Source organism: Solenopsis invicta, chromosome 13 (assembly GCF_016802725.1).
Source record: "Solenopsis invicta isolate M01_SB chromosome 13, UNIL_Sinv_3.0, whole genome shotgun sequence".
In the NCBI taxonomy this organism is placed as follows: Eukaryota; Metazoa; Arthropoda; class Insecta; order Hymenoptera; family Formicidae; genus Solenopsis; species Solenopsis invicta.
Window position 1 is genome coordinate 14,595,252 of NC_052676.1, and position 27,218 is coordinate 14,622,469.

A 27,218-nucleotide genomic window follows, 5' to 3' on the forward strand; every position below is an offset into this window, starting at 1 on the left:
AAATTTTAATCTGATGTTTAAAAAAAACTCCATGTATTAATTTTTATAAGAATTAAATTTTTGAATTATTGGTCCAAAAAATATGTGACACAAGGATTAACTTATATATCCTTATTGTAAATATTTTAGCAACTTTAATAATATTCTCAACATTGAAATACAATCATTTGCGATTTTAAATAGTTTTACAGTAATAAAGTGCCGCAAATAAAAAATTAAGTTGTCCCAATTCTTTGAAACATATCGATCTCTTATGAAAAAAAAATAATCTTATAAAACTGTTAATGTTTTTAGAAAAAGGAGACACAGTCTTAGCGTCTCAGTCGGCAAGAGATCAAATGGATGCCGAGAGTGCGGATATGCTAAATGCTCTTCGACAACAAATTCATCCTCAGCTGATGATGCATGCAGCATTGACGCCTACGCGCATACCCGGTGGCCATCCACCTCCGCCAGTTGCTTACTCAATACCTTTATCTAATTACATGATTCATGTAAGCTGCGTAATATGCTCAAATATTGAAATAAGAATTATTTCTATATTCACATTTAATGAATCTAATAAGAATTAGTTGTAAAGAGCTAAAGCTATTTTTTATATTTAACAAAACTTATTTAAATATTTCTTACTTTTGCTTAAAAGTTTCAATACATTTAAAATTTTTCTGTATTTCGTGAAAAATTAAATATAAAAAAAGTTTAAAAATTTTGACAAAATATATGCAAATTAAACATATATTTTTTTTCTTTTTTGTAAACTCTTTAATTTCGTAAATGCTTAATTTAAAAAACGTTTTATAAGAAATGAGTTTTTGTATAAAAAGTTTAATATCAGAGTTTAGAGAAATTATCGTACCAATTTATTTAAAAAATGTATTTTTAAAGTTTAAAAAAATTATTTGAAAATAATTTTTTGTTTATTTTTACATGATATTTATTAAGCTAAAACGCTTTAAAGTAAAAAAAATATTGAAAAAATGCGAATTTCAATTTTATGTAATTTAGGATTGAAATACAAATAAGACTAAAAAGTTTAAAGTTCTATTTTTTTTCTATAAAATGCATTTTTGAAAAATTTTCTACGATTTTTTTTCACCGAGAAACTCAATTTTTTGTGAGATGAGAAAATCTCAATCATATTTTATACTAAAACTTTATTTCTATTTTTTTTTTGTTGGACATTTATTTTTGTCAGACATAATTTATCGAATTTGCAGCAACATGTGAAAAACGAGGAGCGTATGCAACGACACTTATCCGTGGATGAGGAAGCAGACGAAGGCGATGAAGAAAACGTCTCCGACGTTCCCCTCAACCTGGTAGCAACTTCGCTCTCCGAGGAGCATTAGAAAAATCTGGTTTGACGCCTAGGTATGCTTTCTCGACCGGCATGGTACGTTCGGTGATATTTATCCTGAGATGGATTTTTAATATCTCTTCTGGAAAACTCTCAGTGTTTTTCTCTAAGAGATCATTTGCACCGAGGATGACGTTCCGTAGAGAGTTGGAATCAGGCTCACGCCACGGCGTAATGCGCACGATGGAACGAGATGATATTAATTACTCAGTATTAATTATTCAAGATGTACATATATAAATATACACATACATACGGGGAAACACACACACGTACACAAACACACATAAAAACACGCATATGAGAAAATATTTTTATACAAAATTTTATATGTGCTCGCCCGTTGTACATAAACGTGCCGCGGATCCAACCGTGGTGCCATTTGGAAATACTCGTTGTCATCGTCATCACCATCTTATTTCATATTGTATGTATCTTTTGATTGGATTTATCTTACGGTGACGGTGACAATGACAGCATCTCCAATGGCGTACCTGCAACGTCGTTATGGCTTTCGACATTCAATTGTGTTACGCTCTAAATTTTAAAGTCCTTACAGAAAACTTTTATACGTTGCGTGATAAATGTTGGATTTTTCACTTTATTTGAATAGAAATTAAAATAAAAGTACGAAATATGAAAATAATATCAAATATTACAAATAAGACATTCTGTATTTGGTAGATACATGGTCGGTATTTGATAGACATAATCTCATGAATGAAGAAACATTTGTATCTTTGAAACTAATTGTGTTATTTGAACTTGATTATTAACTTTAAATATATCTGGTTAGGAAACAAATTGACAATGATTCATTATTTAATATAATTAAATTAAAATTTTGTATTAAATTCTGTAGAAAAACGTTATCAAAACAGTATTTATTATAACTTTGTTAATAAGTTATATACTTATTTTTATTTTAAATAGGAAAATTAAAAATTACTTGGTCAGCAAAATAGATTTAAGTGCCTAAAATAAATATTAAAAAAATTATTTTACAATATTGAGTAATTATAAAGAGAATTTATATTAAGATAAGTGATATATAAACTGCTCTTAAAACACAGAAAAAAATGATGAATACTATTAGCAAAATTAATTATTGATTAGATTTTATTTTAATTAGATGTAATCATATTTAATATAACTTAAATTATAACTTATAATTATAATAATTATACCGTAACTCTTCAGTTTCGACATTGCTTATAATTATAATTTAACATTATAATTTTTATTTCACGTTTTTTTTAACGTGAGGAATTGTATTGCAACTTAATTATTTTGTGACAAAGGATTAGAAATTTGGTGAAAGATTCTACATTTTATACGCAACATTTTAATGACGAGAAATTTTGAGCGATTGACAATAAAAGATATTAGAAAAAGATTGGCGAAACAGGGGACACATCGGGGCCTGAATAAAACGCGAAATGCTAGCAACTATGTCACAATACGATAATGCCACCTCTCTCGTCTACGTTGCTTGGAGGTGACATTCGCGAAGCCTTAATTAGAGACCTGTAGATGCTATTGTATTTACGAGACTGCTGGAAAACCGTATGCGAAGATTAATATTTCTAAATTTCTACCCTCTCGGTAAAGACTTGTACTTAATTTCTCAGACCGCGCGAATACTCGCACGCAATTATATCTAAGCTAAGATTCTGAAAGCAATAAGTAATGCGGCGTAATGTATGTATAACCGCCGTTATTGTCATCAAGTTCATATTATCGGATACTCAGTTGCACGCTCTCTTTTCTTCCTTTTCTATCTATCTTGATTAGTGAATGAGATACGTGCGAGAACTTAAGAAAGTAATACTTAGATAACGTTTATTCATACGCCAGATATATTAAAAGTGACAAATTTTATAGCTCCACTGCTGCTGCGTAGTCGGTTTTAGAATCGATCGATGAGAGAGGCTTCGCTTTAATAGAGTAAACGGAAACCTAATAAGGTTCTATATCTACCTCCTGTATATTTACATGTCACGTGTAATGAGCGTAAATTTATTCATTTTTCAAAGTTGAGATAGATCTGGATAAAAGATTTTAGTCTTTAACCATCAAGATATAGGAAAACAATATTGGAGTGTAGGCCTATTTTCATAATATGTAGTAACAAAAAGGTTTAGTTAATTATAAATTGAAAATTAACTAATATACACTTATGATTAAATAAACTAAAGATTAAGACTGCGTTCGGAGAATGCATTATCAACACTGTTACATTATTCTATCTTTATCATTCATTAGATGTAAAACAAGAATAATGCAATAGCGTGCTGATAACATGCTCTTTGAGCATGGTACAAGTATATGTATACACATAACTTTTAATTTATTTAACCATAAGCTTATGAAAGTGTTAATTTTTAACTTAAATTACATTTTTTATATATAATAGTTAACTATATATTATGAAAATGGACCATAGAGGCTGCATGGTTTAACACCTGCCGTTTCGTTCGGATCTATCTGATCCAAAATGCATTTTATTTTTCATTAATAATTTTATTTAAAAACTTTTGATAATTTCTATCTATTTCTTTTCTGTAAATTTTTTTATTTTTTAGAGTTTTTTTATCCAATACAATAGAGATGACTATAGAGTGAATTTGAACAGACCAACGGGGTTAATAATTGAAAATTACGTATACATCTCAAGTGTAGTATTTTCTAGGACACTGTGCGTAGATTTTAACTTCTCTCCTTTTTTTATTCTTCTAATCCGAGTCCGCGCGCGTAATGAAATAATGAAAGCCGGGGTCTCCGCCGTTTCTCCAGAATTGTACAGATAACGCGTTCAAGGGACGGGTAAAGCGACCTTACATAGCGCATAATACTATGGCCAGTGCATCTACTCATGGTACTTGTAATATTTAACATGTCGTATACCTAATCAATTGCCAAAAATAGATTTAGTCTACGTACGTAGGATAGTTAAGCACGTACATAAAAAATTTAACAGTCCATATTCAACTATCTCCCATCCATTTCCCACACACTTATTTCTCTATCCTTTATTATTTTTCTTATTTTTTTTTCTGCTCTTCTCCATGTACACACGTATATAATCGTCCATTTTTCCTTTTTTTTTAAAATCAAAGAACTTTATTATTGTCTCCACTTAATCCTCCTCCTCTTTTTCCTCTTCTTTCTCCTCCTCCTCCCCCCCTTCTCTTCCTCCTTCTTCTCCTCCTCCTTCTTCTCCTCCTCCTCCTCCCTCTCCTCCCCCTCCTCCTCCTCCTCCTCCTCCTCCTCTTCTTCTTCCTCTTCGTTCTTTTCCTCATTCTCTTCCTCCTTTTCCTGTCGCGGAGACCTTCGGAACATTCTCTTGAGATTTCAAAAACAGCTCGCAGCAGCCCGCGGAGTATCTTAGCATTAGTTACTATTAAAAGAGCCTTAAAGTACTTTTTTTTGTTAGGAACGCCGTTTTTTTTTTAAGTAATAAAAGACTATTTTACCTCTAAAAATGTGTATAATTGACATGATAACAAACGCAAAATTTATAGCAAAGGGTTTTAGAAACTTGATTTATAAATGTATTTAATTTAAAAACAAAAAGAAAACTGCGTTGCAAAATGTCATTGTGAAATTTTCTCGAGTTTTTTTTTTTTTTTTTTTTTTTACATAGCTTTTAATATAACAGATTGGAACGGCGTTAATATTTGGGAAATATTCTGTAGGTATATACTTGTGAGAGTATATACTATGTTGAGAGAGAGTAGAGTTTGTAATTTCTTTAAATATTTCACAAAAACTATTCTTAAAATTGAGTGTTTCCGTACAATTTATTAAATATCAATCAATGGTGCATTCTGTACATTAGTCATTACGGATTAAAAATTGTTTTAATTATATATTGCTAACATAAATTGGCATTGTAGCCTCTATTAATATATAATGTAGAATTTAAAAAAGTATTTTATATACTTTAATGACAGTATTATAAACAAAATATTGCTATATCATTTTTTCAATATAATTATACCTCAAAAGACAAATGAAGGCCAAGTAAACTCGCGAATGATCGTATAATTTATATAACATGATGATATGATTATAGAATGGGACATGGATAGATCTTTAATTATATAATGCTTTTTGCATAAATTTTTCAATTTATTTAAATTTTTTATTGCTTATTATGTTTTATATAAAAAAAATGGAAAATGTAATTAATTGTATGTTATACGTATTATTAATGATTTTTAAACATTATTTTTTTTATTTTATGTTTTTAAATATGTAATATTATAATACATTGACACACAACTTGTAACTTGTACGGCTCTTGTACTATATTTTGTAATATATTATAACATATTACAATATCTTTAAAAAAATTATTTTAAGATCTTGATGCAGAAGATACAAAAAATGCAAAAGATTTAGTATGTAATTATAGCGCAGTTATAGTTTTGATGAAAAGTATTTTACAACACCCAGTGAAAATAAAATAATACTTATAAGATACGGTATTTTAATGTAACGAACTTACCTGAAAGATTTAACAATTTAACTGTATTAATGTGAACTTTTAAATTGCACGGAAACACTCATCATTAAAATTGGATAAATCATTTTCAAGTACCACTATTAATGTATATTAATTTAGACAAACAGTTTAGACAAACAGTTCTCTAGATGATATGCAATCACATGTATACACATGCGCATACGAGAAATGTTTTATATTAGGATTCTGCTGTCTCAAGACAATCGAAACTTTAAAAAATGGGATTTTGGAAGTGTTTGCTTTTTTTACCGTTTCGAATGTTTAATGCTAGATTTCTCATGAAATGATTTTTATGGAGATATTATTTTAACTTTGATTTAGATTTTAATTTAGAAATTTCTTTATCTCATAAAAAAATATATTTAAAAATCATTTTTACGGATTCTTTCTAGTATAAAAATTAATTTTTATCATAAAATAATAAAAATAAATTTTTCGATTTTTAAAAATTCCGAAGGTATTAGTCCATGGAAAATTCAGCTACAAAAATTTTGGACTAATAAGCACGAAATTTTTATCTCCGACAATACGATAACTATTTATACGGAAAAAAATGAATATTTATATATTAATAAATTCTTACCGAACAATCCAGCAAATACCAAATTACAGTTATATAACTGTTATAATTTTGCACTCAACAATGTAATTGTTATATAACAATTATATTATTAAGTAGGAAGTTGTGACTAACAATTATATAACTGTAACTTGGCGTTTGGAAATTATTAAAAATTTTTTTTACACACATTAAAATTCAATCTCGATAATTCTTTAACTAAAACGCAATAAACAAGCAAAATAACTTACAATAGCTTTCAGCATACTAAAAAAAAATCTGATTAGCAGCCCTCTTCTCCACTCTATCACTTTTTTAAAACTCTGAAGCTGTACTTCTTAAATAAATTTCCTTCAGATTTCTGATTTGCTTGAATCGCACTACTACGATTTTTATAGATGTTAAAGCACTGAACTCAGTAGCTAGTTCGAACGTCAGTAAATGATAAGTTAGGAAAGACTTTAATCGAAGTTTCGATTGTAATGGGACGGCACTCTTAAGCCTGTTCTACAATAGCAGTAAACACAAGACCATAAGGTTGTAACGTAAGAAATTTTTCATTTGCTTACGAGCTCTTAAAACCATGCCTTACAACCTTACGGTCATGTGTTTATGCTATTGTAGAACAAGCTTTATTGTACAGTGGTTGACACAGTTTCGGCAACTTTTGGCCAGATTTCAACGAGACGCTGCATTCCAAAATTTACTATCAGTACTGAAAATCTATAGTATACATAACGTAAATTATAGATTTTTAGTATTAGCAACATATATCTAACCGAAATGCAACCTGAGTCGATGCCCATTTGCCCCACTCTTTGTAAGTCACATGGTAGTAATGGCTTGCTAATTGCGCATAATTAGGGCTGCGTTCCGATATACACTGTCAATATTAAAAATCTATAATTCACGTAACTGTATATTTCAATACAAGCATTGAATTTTGGAACACAGCCTAAGGTCTGCGATGTTTATTTCAATCATCGCAAGAGCGTTATCATGCAAATTGATAATATCTATCATAGAATTATAAAATTATAATTCTATAATGATTAAAATAAATTACCAATTCTAATACGATTACAACACAAAAACTTTAAGTAAAACAGTAAGTAAGAATTATATAAATTATTACGAAAGGTACACATTATAATAATAATTAACCCTTAAACACGTAAGTGGGTCTGAGAGACCCCATATGAAGTTTTGAACGCTTGCTATGTGAAGACAGAATGAGATAGAAGGTCTTTACGAAAACGTAAAAAAAGTTTGAAATCTCCTCTTTTGATTGATATGATTGATCAACTTTTTTGGTCAACTAGAATTCGAACGGCACGGCAGCAAAGTTTTATTAGGGTCAATGCGACCCATATAGTGTGTAAGTGAAACTTTTTTTGTGAGTATTTTACATAAATAAGATGGACAAAATACGTTCGAACAGGTCGGTTTGCAGATGTTACTCGCATATACTCTGTCTAAAGTTGGAATACTATAAAATGCTGTAGAAAAGGGAGTTTTTCCAAAATATATCATGAAACACATCAATTTTCAATTTTAGACACGATTTAATCAAAAATACCTCATATTCGTCTTGTTACATAAGTACATTTTTTAATAGAAATGACAATAATATAATTTTTTTTTTGAAAGTATGAATCTTTAGCTTTAAAACGCCGTATTGTAAAGTTTTTCAAAGTTTTTTGTTGCAAAGATATGATTTTTTTTAAAAAGTGGATTTTTAGATGCCCAAAAATACCTCATATTCTCCATGTTACATAATTATACTTTTTAAAAGGAATGACTTTGCCAAATTTTATTTTGAAAGTGTGACTCTTTAACTTCAAAACGCTGTATTTGAAAGTCCTTAAACGTTTTTTGTTGCGAAGATATAATTTTTTGAAGGAAAAGTAGATTTTTAACCAATTTCTCATTTTTACTTAATGGTTTTACTTTTATAACTTCACAATAAATTATTTTTCTGCAATGCCGATTGTCCAGTTATACTCCTGAGATTTTAAACTTTTGTTTAAAAAAAAATCGTAAAAAAATATTGATTGTAATCAAAATTACAACTTCTCAAAGTTGAAAAAGTTTCCCAGACCCAAAAATGTGTTTCCGTATTTTACAGGATCGGTGTGTTTAAGGATTAAAAATGTAAGGTGCCAGGTTCAAACCCTGGGTGGGGTGTTATTTTTCGCAATAAATTTCTTTACAGTTTTTTTAGGGGAGAATAGGTTTAATATATAGATGCAAATTAGCATCAATTATTATTATTATATTAAATTAATTTTAATTTAATAAATTACGTGATATTACTTATTCTTTTTTAACTTAGGACTGTGTTATATCTGAAAAGGAATCAGCGCGCAGTTTCGCTAAGTTTGAATGTGTTTAAAAATTCACACAAACAAAAATAGCACGAAGATCTAGCAACGATCGTAGAAGGCATGGTTTATTCAATTTGTATTAAAAATGTAATGTTTAATTATTTGAAAATAGAATTACTGAAAAAGAAAAATTTTTAATGACAGTTTAAAAGTATGAATTATGACTTATGATGGAGACAAAAGTGTCATAGGCCTTACACGTGATCGGGAAGTCGTTGCTACCACGTAATTGGCAATGAGTAGAACAATGAACATCGACTGACCACTGTTGTATATTATTGAATGTACATATACATATATTCATGCATGCATATATATTTACATAAATGAGCGTGCGTGCGTGCGTGCGTGCATGTTTATTTTAGATGATTGCAAAAATTTTTGTATCTGATTTTCATAAATGACCAGAAATATTTTGTCGCATGACGGCGCTCAAATTTGTTTTATGGCATTGCTTACAGAATAAAAGAAAAAAAGAATTGTTTTCTATTAAGGTACGTACAAACATCGTCATCAATTCCAGAAGAGCCATCCAGAGCAAGTTTGATCGTTCTGGTTAAAATCACCATTTTGAAATCTATTAAACTGCTTTTTAATTGTTCTTAAAGCAGTAGCATGGTTCAAATAATCGTTCCAAATGTTTTTTGTTGCCAACACTCACTCATTTCCGAAATTTGTATAAAATAACATGGCAAATATGTAACTTTTCGTTTTTTATGTTGAAAAATTTCTTTCACGCACAAATAAACTCAACTCAACAGCTTTTCTGACGGTAAATTTACTCATGGGATTATCTTTTGTTAGCAATACCATAAAATAAACTCGAACACCGCCATGCAATAAAATATTTTTAGTTATTTATGCAAATTGGACACGAAAACTTTTGCAACCATCTATCATAACATGTGTATATATACATGTATGCATGCATTAAGGACAGTAGTACCGTGTTGAATCATTGCGACGAATTCGTGACTGACATTGACGAAACGTACAAAAAAATGCAGCGGAATAGAGTTTCTGGTCTTCTTAATGAACCTATGGATTTCCGGCTCTATACGAGCTACAGTACCACATTTTAGTTTCTGGTTTCATACATTTTTAATGGCCATCTTTCCATTATGATACGTGCTCAATATACATACCCCCCCCCCTCTCTCTCTCTCTCTCTTCTCTCCCTTTTTCCCTCTCTTTTTTACAAAATACGGCTCGTCGCACAGTGGATGAGAAATAGATGAGATAAATTAGCATGCAGCTTTAATTATAACCGTGTCGCATTAATTAAAGCCCCCATTCCCCTCCGTAGCTCTTTTCGTTTTTTCTACCTTTGATACGAGACGCAAACAAATCGTTTAGAAGTATCGTAGCGTAACTTTCGATGTGCGAAAAGTTTTATTTATACTGTAAATATTAAACAGAGAAAGAAATCAATCCTAAAAATGTTGAAAGCTAGGTCAGAACTCGGCCAAAAATGCATGTTTTAACCGATTTTCAAATCACTCCGCCTATCACTTTTTCTCTTATCTCACCGATCTGCGACCCGATCCAAATACCGATCAACACTCAGAATCATATGACGCTCGTACATATGCATACGTTTATAATAGATTTTTATGATATCTATGAGATATTATTATTGACGTGTTTTTTAAAGTGATATCTCTAATAGAGATAATCCATAATTGACACGACAGCTTGAATTTGAATTATATAATTAAAAAAATATTTCTATTTTTTTTCTACGAATAAAGATATATTAAAGATATATATATATATATATATATATATATATATATATATATATATCATATCTCATAGGTAACGTGTGTACATAAATCTATTAGATACGTATACGAGTGCTATAATCCCGAGTGTTGGCACTTGGACACTTGTTGAGCGGTAAGAGGAATAGCGGTAGACGGAGCCGATCTGAAAATTGGTTGAAATGTGGATTTTTTTTATAAGTTTGGAGCTAGATCATCTGTGAGAGATACGGAGCCGTGACATACGTCAGTTAAAGCGTTCTCGTTAAATCGATAAAATTTGAAATGACAGAATAAAACGTTAAAGCTAAAAGGGAAGGCCAAAACCCATACAGCACAGAAGACAATATAACATATTACAACATACAAGCAATATTGCAGAAACATTGCACAGTTGCTACAACATTGCTAGAATGTTCTGTGCTATATGGAAAATATTTATATTTACGAAAGCAGCATTGCCAACGTTTAGGCACTATAAACGCCTGCGTGATTGTTTTTGAAATTTTAGAAATTTCTTTCACCGGTTAGTGCCGAAAAGAGAGGATTACTGTGCAAATCGCGTAGCAAATTTAGCGTCCGTCCAACTTTTCGCGAGAAAGCACTATGCGAATTTAGTATTATATGTCATAGTATTACTTCATCCTAACCCTTGGCATTATTGGTCCTTCCAACTTCATCTTCTGACGGATCTCTCGAATGGAGACCCATACAGTACAGAACATTTTAGCAATGTTACACATTAACGTTTCTGCCATGGTGGAAAGAAAGTAAGGTGTGCTACTACGCATAGAGATGTTCAGAGGAACATAAGATTTTGTTCCATTCGTAGCATATCGTAGCAACAAATTAACTGATTATTATTTAGTTTAACTATATCAGCTGCAATATTAATAAAATTATGCTCACTACGATATGTTTTTGTACAAAAAAAATCAAGCAGTTAAAAACGTCGTTTTTCCCTACGAAGCGAAACATATTACTCAAGAATTAAAAATAGAAGCGGCTGGTACAATGCTTTCATTTTTTAATTCTTGAAAACGATATGAAAACGTGTTCTTGATATGAATACGTCTTATTTTTTCTTCTACCATGGTTTTTGCAGTATAAAATGTTACAACGCTGCTAAAATGTTAATGTTCTGTGCTGTATGTTCATTAAATCACGAATACATTTGCTATATATAACATAGATGTATAACAATTACATTTATGTATATGGTATATAACAATTCTTCAATATCTGGTTGAGAACTGACGACCTCGCTGCGTTCCGGGTCGGTTCTCGAAATGTGTCAGTCGAGATCTACGCTATAAAAATATGCCACTTTGTACAGTAAGAAAAGGAAGAGACTCAATGTTCGTTCGCGAGTGTATTAACATTAAGAACAATATATAATTTCGCTGGGTTCTCTCTTCCCAGATCGTGATTGGTACGTTGTAGATTTTTTATTATCATTGATTGTACACATATACACATATACACGTACACGCATCTAGATATTATTATTATTATTAATTCAATTATTTACATCATTACTAAAGCATAGGGTAGGTTTGAGCTCTCTACTAAATGTGGAATTAGAAAATATTTTTTATAATCATTACGATCTGAGTATTGCTATTATTATTATTATCATTATTATTATTATTATTAGCGCTATTGCTAATATCATTGTCGGCGACCGTTGGTTGAATATATCCGATCAATCCGACGACGCTGCTCTCTTATCTTGTCTTCTACTTTAACTTGAGATCTATTCTTTCTGTCGAATATATACATAATTACTTCGTGAATAAGCGCCATGAGTTTGTTTCGACAATGGTAAGGCCGAGGCTTTTTATATACGTGTTTTTTTTATGTATCAGTATTCTACGCGTTTGATTTTTTTAGTGGATAAGCGATTGTTTAACCGACACACGCTACTTAACCCCCCCCGACCATGCGACGGCGAGATTTACATTTACTTAATTATTAAATTATTGAATCCCCCCCCTCTCTCTCTCTTTTCCTCTTGCCCCTCTCTTCCTTCTTTCTCTCTTTCTCTCTCTTTCTCTTTCTCTATCTCACACACTCGCTCGCCTGATCTCTTCCTTGTATTGTATGTCTATTAATGTAGTTTTCTTCTTATTCTTTTCTTTACTCCTTCCTATCATCTCCCTTTTCGCGTCTCCTTTGGAATATTATTTAAATGCTAATTTATTATGTCACACATACATACATACGTAATATACAGACATACACATACACACATACAAATTGTATACATAACATCTTTCGTGCGAATTTTGGCGACGACTGGTTTAATAATTTATTACTACTATTAACATTGTATGGACGTGAGACACTCTACCGCATATATAACATGCAACGCGCAGACCTCCATCGCCTGTGCAACCCTTCCCTTTCCATCGTAGACATACGTTTAGTGTTCACAGCACGTGACACAATTTCGAATGGAAACGGAAGGATTGAAAAAATTTAGTTTTTCTAATAACCAGGCGCTTGTTACATGCCTCTCTATGCTCGTTTATTCGTATCTGTGTGTTTATAATTTGCCTTAACTCGCGTTAAGAGCATGTTGTCGGCGCTTTGGGTGCCTTTGCCGCCTTTACGAATTCACGCGATGTCGAATAGTATTTCTCTCTCTCCCTCTCTCTCTCTCTCTCTCTCTCTCTCTCTATATATATATATATATATATATATATATATGTATATGTATATGTATATAGATGTGTGTGTGTGTGTGTGTATATATATGTGCGCGCGCACGCGCGTGTGTGCGTACATGCGTGCGTGTAGTATATATGTATTGACAAAAGGGTAAATTTCATTGTCGATATGATACATTTTTGCAAAAGACGTGTAATTTTATACACATTAAAGGAAGAGCTCGTAAAATTGACCTGGATTGAATGGACGATGGTTTGATTGTATGTATTGATGATTTGATCTCAATAGGATTAAAACAAGTTTAAATGTTTTTATTGTATCTAAATTGACTTTATTACAATAGCACAAAAATCTAGATATTATTTAAAGAAATATTTTACTTTGTTGGATCGGAAGAAAGCTTGTTTTCAAGAATTTTAAAGAAAACCATTGAACCAATTAACATAAAACTTTTATAGAAATATTTGTGGATTATTATGGTATTTTTATTAGTATTATTATCGATTATCCAGTGGATGATGTACACATGACGTTAAATTAGCGACAATAAATCCATGGAAGTGATTGGGAGTTATTGATTAATCTAAAAATAAAAGTTTCCTTAATTTATATGAGTTCGCAGTAGCATAATAAGGACGGGAGGAGCGGAGGAAGCAATTTGTCTCGGGTTCTAATTTAACAGTATTATACTTTCTACTTTCTTGTTACAAGCATTAAAAATTTGTAACAAAAGGCAAAAGACTTTAAATTATCTTGGCTGCTTGGATGAAAAACAGAAATGTTGTTGCTTGTAACAAGCAAGTATACAAATTTTATTTTTAATTAATTGAAAAAGCTATCTGTTAATTTATCTGCTCTCATATTAATCAGTAGCATAGTAAAAAAAGCATAAGAAGTGAGAGAAATCACCCGGATAGTTGTCTTCCCTTATTACACCACTGTGAATTCGTTGAAATACGATCAATATTGGAAAATTTACAGTGGTTTTTTTCAAAGATTATTTTAATTTTAATTTCTAACAAAGTAGAATACCCTCTTGCATTATTTAAGTATGTTATGAAAATCTATCGACATCACGTGGAATAAATAAGCGTAAAATTGGTAGCGATAATAAATTATTATGATATTATAACAAAATGCTCGAGCAATAATTGTCTGTATATAAAAATAAAGGGGAAGAAAATTCAACAAATCGAAAACTTATAAAAGAAGTAAAGTCTTAATCTATGCAAAACGGAGATTAATAATTAGTCGTTGCGATAGAAAAATGATTGCATCGTATAATAATCACCATCATTCACCGTTCAGCTGGGTTTAGCTTTGGCATTGTCATGCTCGCGTAGCCACTTGTTTCTTCGGGCACTCGCCAGAAGCTCTTCCTTCCTGTTAAACATGAGTATTCCCAATAAGTATTGTTAAGATTTTTTTTCAAGTCGTTATAAAATGCCTTCAAAATGATGTCAAAAAGTTATCTTTCTATAAAATATTTTCTAAAAGAGCGCAATTTTAGATTAGATTTAGAATTCTTTGAAAAAATTTTAAATAACATTTTATTTCCTCTAAAATCGACGCTTGAAAAACTTATCGATATCATTATGTTATTTTCAAAACTGTATTGTCGGATTGGACATAACGTTTTCAAATATGTGCTCTTGAAGAATTCTTGAAGAACTCTGATAACGCAATGCTCATTGGATGAATCCAGACCGATTGATTGAATATTTTTTTATCATGAGATGTGTAGTACGATAAAATGATATTGACAAATGGCAATGAAATTGCAAGAAAAACCGCGCGAATGTATATTTTGCACAAAACGCAGTGATGAATCGCAAGGCTTTGATCATTCGAAAAGTAACTATATTTTATTGTGAACTCTTATATATCGCGACATTCTCGCGTGTCCCACATATTGAAAATGGACGTACAAGTGTAATTGGAGTAGCTAGGCTCAAATAATATGTGCCAAAAAGAAAGATGAAAAGAATTTATCTAAATACTTTATAGATGCAAAGAATTAAGATTTGACTTGTTTTTTTTTGTATTCGCACATTCTTTGCGAAAGGTCATTGGATGTGAATTAAACAAAAACGCGGAACAAGTTTTAATGTACTTTTTATGTTAAATAGGATATCTTTTCTGTTATTGTCATTCAGAAATATTTGTCACTTATCAATTAATGATTAAAGCGAATAATTTTTTATGTAAAATATACCGTTGTTTATTATATCATTTTGTTTTTGAGAAAGAAATTTGAAAATCGGAAAATTAGTAACATCTTTTTCAATGACAATTTTCTTGGTTTATCATGACATTTGTTCGTGTTACTTAAAATCTTCAAAAATTTTTATATTTAGGACTAAATACTCTTTAAATCTCTAACGTAAATACTCTCTAAATCTCTTAGAGTGATTTTTTGCCATTAATATCTTCGAATTGCAATAATTACTTTAAAAAAAAAAGTTGTCAACTTTAATTTAATGTGGGTACTCATAAATTAGAAATAAATTGTTCACTCAAATCTTTAGAAAAGTCAATGTACAACCTGGTGGAGAACCTATAAATTTTATTTCATTCTTGTGCAAAGCAAAGCAAGGGAAAAATCCACTCTACAGTGAAGAGATGGAATGTTGAAATAACCCAGATACGTGACACTAGATAAACGTGGTAAATAAAATGGAATAAAAGATAGAGCATTATAAAATTTTTCGTTCATATTCTAATAGAATGATTTTTTGAAAGCGCATGAAAAACTCCAAGATAAAAATAAATAAAATGCTTTTTGAAAGTCTTGCATCAAGAAGTTTACTTCGCAAAGAACGAATCAGTCCATTGTATCAAAATAAAACAATCTCACCTTAAAGCTATAAAGTAAATCACGATTTACTTGACTGATAAATTTAAATTTTTTTGACTGATAAATGGCTCTAGCAGAATGAAATTTTTTATTCGAAAATGTAGAGTAACATAATTCACTTTTATTCTTAAAGTGGCGAGTCATTCAAAATGCAGAAGTTCAGTTTTTACTCTTTGTTTTATTTATAGTCTACTTGTTTTGAGTAATATATCACTTTACAAAATTTAAAGTATTTCTGCGTTAGAGTGAGAGAGAGAGAGAGAAAGAGAGAGAGAGAGAGCAAAAATTCTAAAATGTAAGCAATATAAACAAAATTGAATTTGTGATGTTCTACAAATAATTCGTCGATTGTTCTACAATGTATTTGAGATCATTATGTAGATAAATTTATTCAATATTTTCTTTAAAAAAGGTAAAAAAAATCGATTCTTGATTAATATAGAAAATTTATTGTAGCTGAACTTGACATTTTTTTCTTTGTTAAGGTGTAAAAATCGCCTCAGGTGACTTTCCGAGAAATGAATAATTTATATCAATTTGAGTACACTACACAAATCTCGAAATAATAAAACGGTTATTAACTTTCCGATTTTTAAAACCAATATTTCTAAAGCAGAATATCTCGTGAGATAATTTCATTTGATTTATTCTTTCATCTAAAATCATCTTTCAGTTGTATTATTATAATAATGGAACACTTTGTAAATATTCCCATAATCGTTCATTCGCATTTTTAATTACATACAAGAAAAACGTAACATTTTTTTACACTGGAAAGAGCGAGTGGCACACGCGGGGATTCCGCGGCAATCCGATTAAAGGATTCAATCAAGAAAGCCAACGTAGAAGCGTGCGAAACGTAGCAATAGCGAGAAATTACTTTTGTATTTATGATGTATGCGTAAGTTAATTCGGGCTAAGACCAGCAGCTGTTGAGATTATTCAAGGTTGTGTGTATCATAAGTATTTTGACTTGTTGAATAGTAATAGTGTAAATGGACATTATAAGCGTTGCACGAAGCGGCCGCGCCGGGAGAAGCGGAGATGCCTGTGAAAGTGCCGCCGTTACTTTTGGCGCGGCTACTTCGCTTTCTCCCGAATATTCAAATCAGACTCCTATTTCTTATCACGGTATTATCTTGTACGATCGACTTAATTTTTGCCGGCTTTGTGGTTTTTAAATGGACTGGCCTTTTTGCGCAGACGTACTCGCCAGCCTGAAATACACGAACTATTCGTAAAAAACGTATATCAGCGCTAGAAATCGAAAGAATGCCTGTTATCGATATGCACTTTTTAAGAGATTGCAAGTAGAGTCCTAAATTTAAACAGACGCGAAACTAAGCGTATATATAGGTATTATTCAAAGAAAAAAATGACTGCCTCATATTCTTCCTCTTTTATCTACGGACGGTATTTATAGTCGATTCTTATATTTAAGAGCATTTTAAGTACCATCTTAAGATGTATCAACTAATCACAGAGCCGTATTAAGACATTATTTAAGATGACCTTGAAATAAGAATTGACTACGAATACCAGTCTATTAAAAAAAAATGGAGATAAGTGCCTATATAACAGCTGCCTATTGATCCGATTAATATTTGAAGACAAAATGGCAGAATTAATGAAAAATCATTATATTGATTTTACTTCTCTCTAAATCTAGGACTCTAATTGTAAGAGCGTATGTAGGGCGAAGCTGAATTTTCCTTCGATAATCTTCAAAGAACAATATTTACAAAATATATTAGGGTAAACATAGACAAAGCGAAAATTATGGCTGATAGTAGCTACCTGTTGCGAAATAAATGCAATAGACTTGTTTAATTGTTGGAATTGTAAATTTGCTATTCTATTTTGTGAATAATATCAGGGAAATATATCGTGTTTTAAAATAATAGCAAGTGAAACATAAACTAAGATCTAAGAACTAAGATCTCATGTATTGGAAAGATCTAAAGTCCAAATGAATAAAGATAGAAAGATGTAAAGGTTGTGTCGATCAAAATCCGAATGTTCCGCTGATGTGAAATTAAATGGGCATATATTATGCCGTCCATGTATGGGTGACTGTACAAGATAATTCTACGTCACGTACGATTAACAAATAACAAAGAAAGTGAATGTTATCATTTATGCAGTTGTAAATAATAAACGTTTTTTTATTTATTTAGGCTATCCCGCTAGTAGTATCTTTTGTATCACGTAGAAATTTACTAACCGATTAAACTTCTGATGCAAATGCCATTTATATTTCTCATAAAAGTTTATCGTTCAAATTTGGCTTCACCATATATACGCAGATCTTACACACTCACATACATACATACATACGTACGTATATGTATATATGTATTTTTTGCATTATAGACACTTGTTTAATTTATGTATATCAGTAGCGCGCTTGCGATCTCTCTTCCATGACAAGTGTAATTATTTACTTACGGGTTTAAAAAATTATCAAATCGCGTTTTCTTCCCTTCTGCCTCCTTCCTTTTCTTCCTTTCCTTTCTTTCTTTTTTCTTCCTTTATTATCTAGCTAATTCTTTAAGTTATAGCTCAAGTCTAGAGCGCGTAATAAATATTACTTTGTCTTTCCCTCTTTTTTTCTTTCAATTTTCCTCTCTTCCCGGGTTTTTATATATTGTAACGGTAGGCGATAACGCTGTTAGATATTTTAAGGTATATTTATTGGGCTGCTATGTGATTTGTTGGAAATTATTTTGAGAGAACTTTTTTAATTTGGAGAGCGGAAGTGCCCGGAGGTGCAGCTGCAACGCTGGCGGCCTTAGAAATAATGCGATGCGATATGATACGATACGATGATATGATATGATACAATATGACATGATTTGATGCGAACGTTTGTTGTGCACACGCATTTGTATTTAATGCGGCTATTTTGCGAGATTAAATTTGTACAACAGCGTGTGGCAACAGACCGGAGCGAGGGGCAAAGGACCAAAACGTAATTCGTATTCGCCGATCGAAAACCTTCTCTTTATGATTGGCGTATTCACATCCATTTTTATATGTGACGCATTAATAAGCATCAAAGAGTCTCCTTTATCCGCAGCCCGGATAAAATGACTCTCGAGGCATCTTGTACTTGCAAGGGCATTGTTGTGATACCACAGATGCAGCTTCATTGAAACTTGAATAAAAAAAATAATGCGTTAACAAAATGATGGTTATTCATTTTCCATTATTGTTATTGGAGTTTCCCAGTCAACAAAATGTTAGCACTGTGTCGGCAGGCTGGCGGCAGATTCAATCAAGATGTACTGGCAGACTGAACTCAACCGATTTCAAATTTACTGAACTCAACCGATTTCATGTTTACGTTCTGTTGACAGAACCTGTTGATAACTTATGTCAGTGAAATGACAGCACCAGGCGAGCATGCTGTGCTGCCAACACATGACGCCAGATAGGCGACAGAATTTGAACATGACATGCGCAACACAATCTGACAGCAGACTACTAGCACAAATCGAGCACCCCGTGCTAACAAGGGCTACGTTCCGTTTCACGTATGATGCGCATGATGTATCATTTCGTCCTTGTTTAACATTTAGGGAATTACAAGGATAAAATGATGTGCCATATGCATTATGCGTGAAACGGAACGTAGCCAAGATCTCACGCTGGCAGCATAAATCAAGCATTTTTATTCAAAAATTTTTATTATAAAAAAATATTTTTTTTTATTCAAATGAGACAAAAAGAGTTTCAGGGCCGTGCAGGGTGTTGTGCGCCAATACAAAATAAATACCAATGTAAATAAAGTAAACGTTTCGATTATTTAATAACTAGTCATCTTCAGTACAAAATGTTTGAATCTATAAAATCAAAACAATTAAATAGAAAAACACATCACAAACTTAATGCAACATTAATTAATAAATTACGATTTTATTGGATATATCTGCGATATCAGCTTACGCAAACGTACCACATTAAAACGTGCTTAACAAAAAGTGTCGAAAAGCGTCTTAGTTCAAGATGTATCCTCGAGAAACGAGCGAAGGGACATTGTTTTCGCAACATGAGTTTAAGTAAGCCCGTACAAAAAAAGAAAAAAAAACAATATTCAACGCCAGAATGTAAAAAATAAATACAGATAAAAATAATAATAAATATAATAGATAAAGAGCTGTACAAGTCAAGATAACGAAATTGTAAGAAGGAAAAAACTAACATAAAGTCAAAATATAACAAAAAATAATAAATAAAAAGCTGTACAAGTCTAATAATAAAATTGTAAAATGGAATAGATAACATGAAAAGAATAGTATAGATCATACCTATGAGTCCCGAAAACTATATTCTATATGATGCTGGTACGAATGTACATCACAGAGTGTTGTGAAACGAATAATAAGGTGAGAGAATTGTCGAAACAGAACGATATGAGTAGGAAAGGGGGAGGGGGGTGGACGGAGGATCGGATGTTAAGGAGGAGAAATATGATCGAGAATAGGCCCAGTAAACATTTTGTACGCAAAAGGATATCAAATTGGCACCAAATTTCAGCGGAATTTTGTATCAAAATCGTATCTTACTGTGTCCGTATTAAAATGCCCAATGTAACCCAAATCTAACGAACATATCTGAAGTCAAATTGAAACAAATACCAGAACAAATTTGATAATAATAATGTAATGACAAAATGGCATCAAACACAAACCAAATCTGGTTATCAAATGCATTGACAAAATAATGCCAAATACAAACCAAATCTGTTTTCAAACGTGCTGACAGAATAACAAATACAGATCAAATCTGATGTTTCCGAACCAACAAAAAAAAATTTTTTTTTTTTAACAAATTTTATTATTCTTCTAGCTTAATCTGTATCCACTTTTTTACATATAACATTTTAATTCACTTATTACAATTACGTATTATTTTGTAAATTTTTAAAAACGCATGTTGGCGCCGACGGGATTCAAACCTAAGATTTTGGAATAACAACCTATTACGCTAACACTAAGCTAATCGTACACGTGATATCATTAATAAAAAGTTATATTTGAAATAAAGCTGAATTGAACTTGCGTTTTGAATATTGCGTGAACACTAGTAACCCTATGATTTAGCCTTAGATATTTTTAATATAAACTATATAAATAATTAAAATCTTTTCCTATCCATGGTCAGATCAGTCAAAAAATAACAATTAGAAGTACCCAGAAAACATTTTGCGGGTAAACGTCCAGCAAATCACGCGCAAAAGGGATTCCTACAACACAAGCAAAACCTTATCCAACTGCGTCGTCATAGCGCTAGCAAAACACTAGCACACTTCGTGCGCAATTTCAATAAGCGATATGCACGCAAAACGCTAGCACATTTTGCGCGCGATCTCAATAAGCAATATGCACGCAAAACGCTAGCACACTGCGTGCGATTTCAATAAGCGATACCCTGCCGAAAATGTGCTATTAAAACCGATTTAAGAAAAGGTAATCCGAATCGATCGGGATTTCTGCACCAAAAATACTGGTATTAAGACCAATTAAAAAATAAGATCCAAACTTAGATAGATTTATTAAAACAGAATACATTAATGTAAACGTAATAAATGTTTAGTTTACAAAAAAATATTTTTTGTATTCTTTTTGTTAAAAAAGATTTTTAAAAAAATTAAATTTGAATTAAACATTTAATTTATGTACAAAATTAAATAACAATACAAATTATTATTTACATGTAAACATATAAAATTTTATATGGAACAGTCTTTTACACACACGCCATGTTTAAAAAGAATGAGAGCGAGTATTCGTCTCGAGGTTACAAAAAACAGCTCCTAAAAGTGTCACTAAAGTATGAGCTGGCAAGTCGGCGGCGGTGGCACCTAGATATAACGCCTGTGGCCGCACTCAACTCACAAGAAAATCTTCTGCGGCATGGCCGCCTAGCGGTGGCGTTAGCACTCACTTGTTAAATCCATTTCAATCTGAAATTACAGAATTTCAACTTGCGGACAATACTCACGCAGACCGCGTACACAGTTTACATCCATAAGTCGCGCAAAAAATGTTATCTGGGGAGCAAACGACTAGCAATATGTTAGCCATCTGCATGTAATTTGCCAGTATATGGGACAATACATGAGCTAGCCACTGTAAGCAATATACACGATGTAACACGTTCTACGAACAAAACGCATGCAAATCTGTTACAAAGTTCGCATGCACATCGCGCGCAAAATTTGCCAGCAAGAAATGTTATCTGGGTAGTATCGAAGCGTAATAAAACATTGATGTAAAGAGCACGTTGCAAAAGTCAATTTTGCAATTAATTGTTATAAACAAATTGTTAAAAATGACTAGAGGAAAACTAATTGCACCAATTGATTTACCGGGAAAAATTACTAAAGAAACATATATGACGCTTTCTTAATTGTTATAGTTATAATTATTATAGAGAAATTAGTTGCATAATTGTTTTGACAAAAAGATAATAGCCGAATTTTGTAAAGAGAGCATGATGTGCGTAATATAACATTTTATTCTTGTTTAACTTTTGGTGATCAACAAGTATTGTGTCATGCGCATTATGCGCTTTACGAAACTCAACTAATGGCTGCGTTCAGCAGACTCAACAGTTTAGTGAGCACTTGCTGTTATTGGTGTATTCTTCTAAATCTGAAAGTCTGATTGGATGATTTAGAAAAATATCTCAACATGTTGAGTCTGCTGAACGCAGTCAATGTTGCATTCTTGTGTGATGAATGCTGACATTTTCGTAATAGCAAGCTTGCTTATTATCTGCCATCAATTTATCAATCATACATACAACAGATCTGTCTGCTATCAACTTCTAATCTGTCGTGTATTCTGACTGTATGTACAGTCGTAATTGGTTGGATCTATAGGTAAGACCCAATTATGTTCGCCGTTCGATGAACAAGTCTACATTCCAAAAACCATCGAAGAAAATGTGTTGCAACCTTTTAGCTCACGACTGTACAGTCATGTTGATTATAGTTGCGACACTTTTTCTTCGATGGTTTTTGGAATGTAGCTTGTCGCAACTATAATGAACACGACTGTACAGTGCATTGCATTGATGCCTGGGGTACCGATTTTAGGGACCACGTTTCTTTTTTGATTATTTTTATGTTCATAACTGAATGCTGCGGTGATCGTTGACAATAGAGTCCTATATAAAGAGAGAAGCAACATCGAACCCCCACCACAACCTTCAGTATCCAATTGAGTCCTCCACCGCCATTTTGGGACCGCTCAACGTCATCAAACACCATTCGTATCATTCTGCAACATTGAACTATACTCTAACTGGAATGGGCACTGCCATATAACATCCATAAGCGGAAAACATGATAGAAATAGCATGATGGCACCTCTCTTTTTCTAAGCGTCCTCTGCGCATGCGTCAGCATTCACCTTACATTTCTACTCAAAAGTTAAATTTCTTCTTTGTTTTCATGTTGATACAGCATGTAACGGAATCCGTGGAAACAAGGAAGAAATTAACTTTTACTTAAAAAGTTACTTAAATACTTAAAAAAATACAATACAATTTTGCTTTTGTTTTATTTATGTATGTCACTCAAGTCGCTCGTTTATCTATTCTTATGTGCTGGTACTGCAAAACTTTCTAACGTAATTGTACTGATAAAGAGAGGTGGCCCTTCGAAATGGCTCTCTCTCGTCACGTTTTCTGGCGGTTAGTGCCCATTCCAGTTAGAGTATAGTTCAATGTTCTGCAAACAGCTGTGGTCACAATATGGCTGCTCGCTTAACCAATCAAGTATCAATCAGATTACCAATCAGAGTTTTGGACATCAAAGTCGCTTCTCTCGGGGTGCGCACGATTGGACACCGCACGATTGGACACCACCACTCACAGCGTTCGATGCCTAGAGTTTTTTCGTTGGTTTGGTTAGATAAGTCAAGATGATTGGTTGGTGTCCAATCGTGCTGTGTCCAAAAGAGTGTCACCCGCTTCTCTCTTTAGGACTCTATGCATACCTAACCCTGCCCACAACAAAAAAAGTTTCAGCAAGTATTGCACATCAGTACTGCCAACATTTAAAAAATTGATAACCATGGCTGATAGATCCATGAAACTATTGGGAAGGTCCCAGATGCGCACAGACCCGATCGGACACTATCAATCACGTAATCTAATCTAACCCAACCAACGGAAATACTCTAGGCATCGGCCGCTATAATTGGTGGTGTCCAATTGGGTCTGTGCACAACTGGAACCCTCCCAAACTATTAATCAAATATGTAAATTTATTGTATTACGGCGATAAAATTAGCGCATTATGTATTATCGCGGCGAGTCAGTAGAAGGATACTTGTATTAAATTACTGAAATCTAATGCCAAAAATTTCAACTCTGGAAGATTAGTCTATCCTGGCAGATAAATCTATTATAGATGAGCTAAATACTTGTAAAAATAAGAATGAAAGACTATAATGCACTTTTGTGTTACACTATGAAACTAAATTGCGTTCCAACAAGTACTTTACAATATAACACAGTGTAACACAGGGTGCTTTCCAACAAGAGTGCCACAGTGTGACACAGTGTCACACAGAGAGACACAGTGTAACACAGTTGTGTAGTCTAATTGGAACAGATAAGTTACCAAACACGGTCACTAAAGTGCGTAAAAGACTGACTTAGTAAAAAACACAGATTCGAATTGAATCAGAAATCTATCCGTAGAAAATCCAGACCCGTTAAAGAAGGAATTTTACATTATCCAACGTAGGAATAACTTCTTTACAATGCCGACAAAAGAATAAACTTGCAATTTAATCCGATGAAATACGTATGAATAATGAATAATCAACGAATGCATTGTTTCTTAGGCTTATACAATTCTTTAAATAAAAATAATGAATATTGATTACTATTTAAGAATTTTGGGTCCGGTACATAATTTTTGAATACGAGACATTTTTAGTAAAAATATAAGTCTATTGTGCTAATTTAAAAATGTAGCATGTAAAGAAACGAAAGATTCAAACTATAATTTTAATTTTATATGTTAAGGCGACAAAACGTAACTAAACATGACTAAAATGTATCAGTACCACACTTGAAAAAATAATTTATTTGCCCGATGTGTTGGCACTATTGATGGCTGACACGTCCAAACTTAAGATTGAGCTGTGTTTTGCAGTGTCGCTCTGTGTCTCTCTGTGTCATAGTTGGAAAGCACCTATGTAGACACTGTAGGCTTGTTTTCTATTCCTGCACTAGACTGCACTGGAACATTCCTTCTTGCTTTCGCTAACTTTGAAACATCTATCTATTTCATTTTAAGTGTACACTTATTTAGAGAGTTCAGGAACAGAAAACAAACGGTGTGTTACACATAGCGTTTTTCATTGGGAAAACTAGTGCGTACTGAGTGTGCACTCGCCGCTGGCAATTGGACGTTTCGGTTCGCGCGATGACGGTGCCAACGAAAACGCCCAATTACCTGCAGCAAGTGCACATTCAGTGCGCACTAGTTTTCTCAATGAAAAACGCTAACAGTGTCGCCTGTGTCTCTTGTTGGAAAGCACCCACAATGTGTTTTAGCTGGAAAACGGCCATAGATTAGTCTATCTTAACCATTGAACTATACTCTAACTGAAATGGGCACTAACCGCCAGAAAACGTGACGAGAGAGAGCCATTTTGAAGGGCCACCTCTCTTTATCAGTACAGTCACGTTAGAAAGTTTTGCAGTACCGGCACATAAGAATAGATAAACGAGCGACTTGAGTGACATACATAAATAAAACAAAAACAAAAGCAAAATTGTATTGTATTTTTTTAAGTATTTAAGTAACTTTTTAAGTAAAAGTTAATTTCTTCCTCGTTTCCACGGATTCCGTTACATGCTGTATCAACATGAAAACAAAGAAGAAATTTAATTTTTGAGTAGAAATGTAAGGTGAATGCTGACGCATGCGCAGAGGACGCTTAGAAAAAGAGAGGTGGCCCCTTGCATCATGCTATTTTTATCACGTTTTCCGCTTACAGATGTTATATGGCAGTGCCCATTCCAGTTAGAGTATAGTTCAATGGTGTACACCCATGGAATTTGATTCTTTCCATGGGGAAATTTTCCAAACTAAGAAATCGCTATCTTTCTACATACTTACAGTTCATGATTAACGTAACGACCAATAAGCTTTAGTCGTTACATTAATCATGAACTGCGAGTATGTAGAAAGTGGTGACTTCTTAGTTTAGAAAATTTCCCCATGGACAGAATTAAATTCCATAGGTGTACAGTCGTGTTCATTATAGTTGCGACACTTTTTCTTTGATGGTTTTTGGAATGTAGCCTTGCTCATCGAGTTTGGAAAATTTCCCCATGGACAGAATCAAAGTCCTTGGGTGTACTCTCTAACAGAAATGCTAAACAAATTTACGATTGGTTTTTGTAATTTACGCGTCTCGGAAAGTACACCCATGGAATTTGATTATATCCATGGGGAAATTTTATAAATTGAGAAGTCACCACTTTCTACATACTCACAGTTTATGATTAATGTAACGACTAGATTTTATTGGTCATTAGGTTATAGCGTTTTTTATTAGGAAAACTAGTGCGCACTGAGTGTGCACTCGCCGCTGGCAATTGGACGTTTCGGTTCGCGCGATGACGGTGCCAACGGAAACGCCCAATTACCTGCAGCAAGTGCACATTCAGTGCGCACTAGTTTTCTCAATGAAAAACGCTATTAATCATAAACTGTAAGTATATAGCGTAAGTATATAGAAAGATAGCGACTTCTTAGTTTGGAAAATTTCCCCAGGGACAGAATCAAATTCCATGGGTGTACGCCTCATGTGGAACTGATACTCTGCATACTAGTATGTGTGAATTATCTATGTGCAAATCTAACCTGTGCGGGCATATATTCCTGTTCCTTGTAATATTCAAAAATTTATATATTTAAAACAAAATAAATATATGTTGGGCACTTAAGAAAAAGAAAGCATTTTACATGCAAGAAATTCAAGCAACACGGACATATCTACTAATGTACAGTCGTGTTCATTATAGTTGCGACACTTTTTTTTCGATGGTTTTTGG

The 27,218-nt window shown here is 32.5% G+C and overlaps 1 protein-coding gene across 2 annotated transcripts in view; it reads left to right on the top strand.

Annotated features, from left to right (window-relative positions):
• LOC105199503 (transcription factor gaf1) overlaps positions 1-4,570 on the top strand; it is a 29,199-nt gene extending 24,629 nt beyond the window's left edge. Inside the window, exons 7-8 of one of the 2 annotated variants that reach the window (XM_039456421.1) lie at positions 295-494; positions 1,196-1,331. In XM_039456421.1, coding sequence (XP_039312355.1) covers positions 295-494; positions 1,196-1,201 — 206 coding nt within the window. In that variant the 3' untranslated portion in view covers positions 1,202-1,331. Of the gene's footprint in view, positions 1-294; positions 495-1,195 lie in introns of both variants that reach the window. The other variant, XM_011166641.3, reaches the window with a different exon arrangement.
• The last annotated feature ends 22,648 nt before the right edge of the window (positions 4,571-27,218 follow it).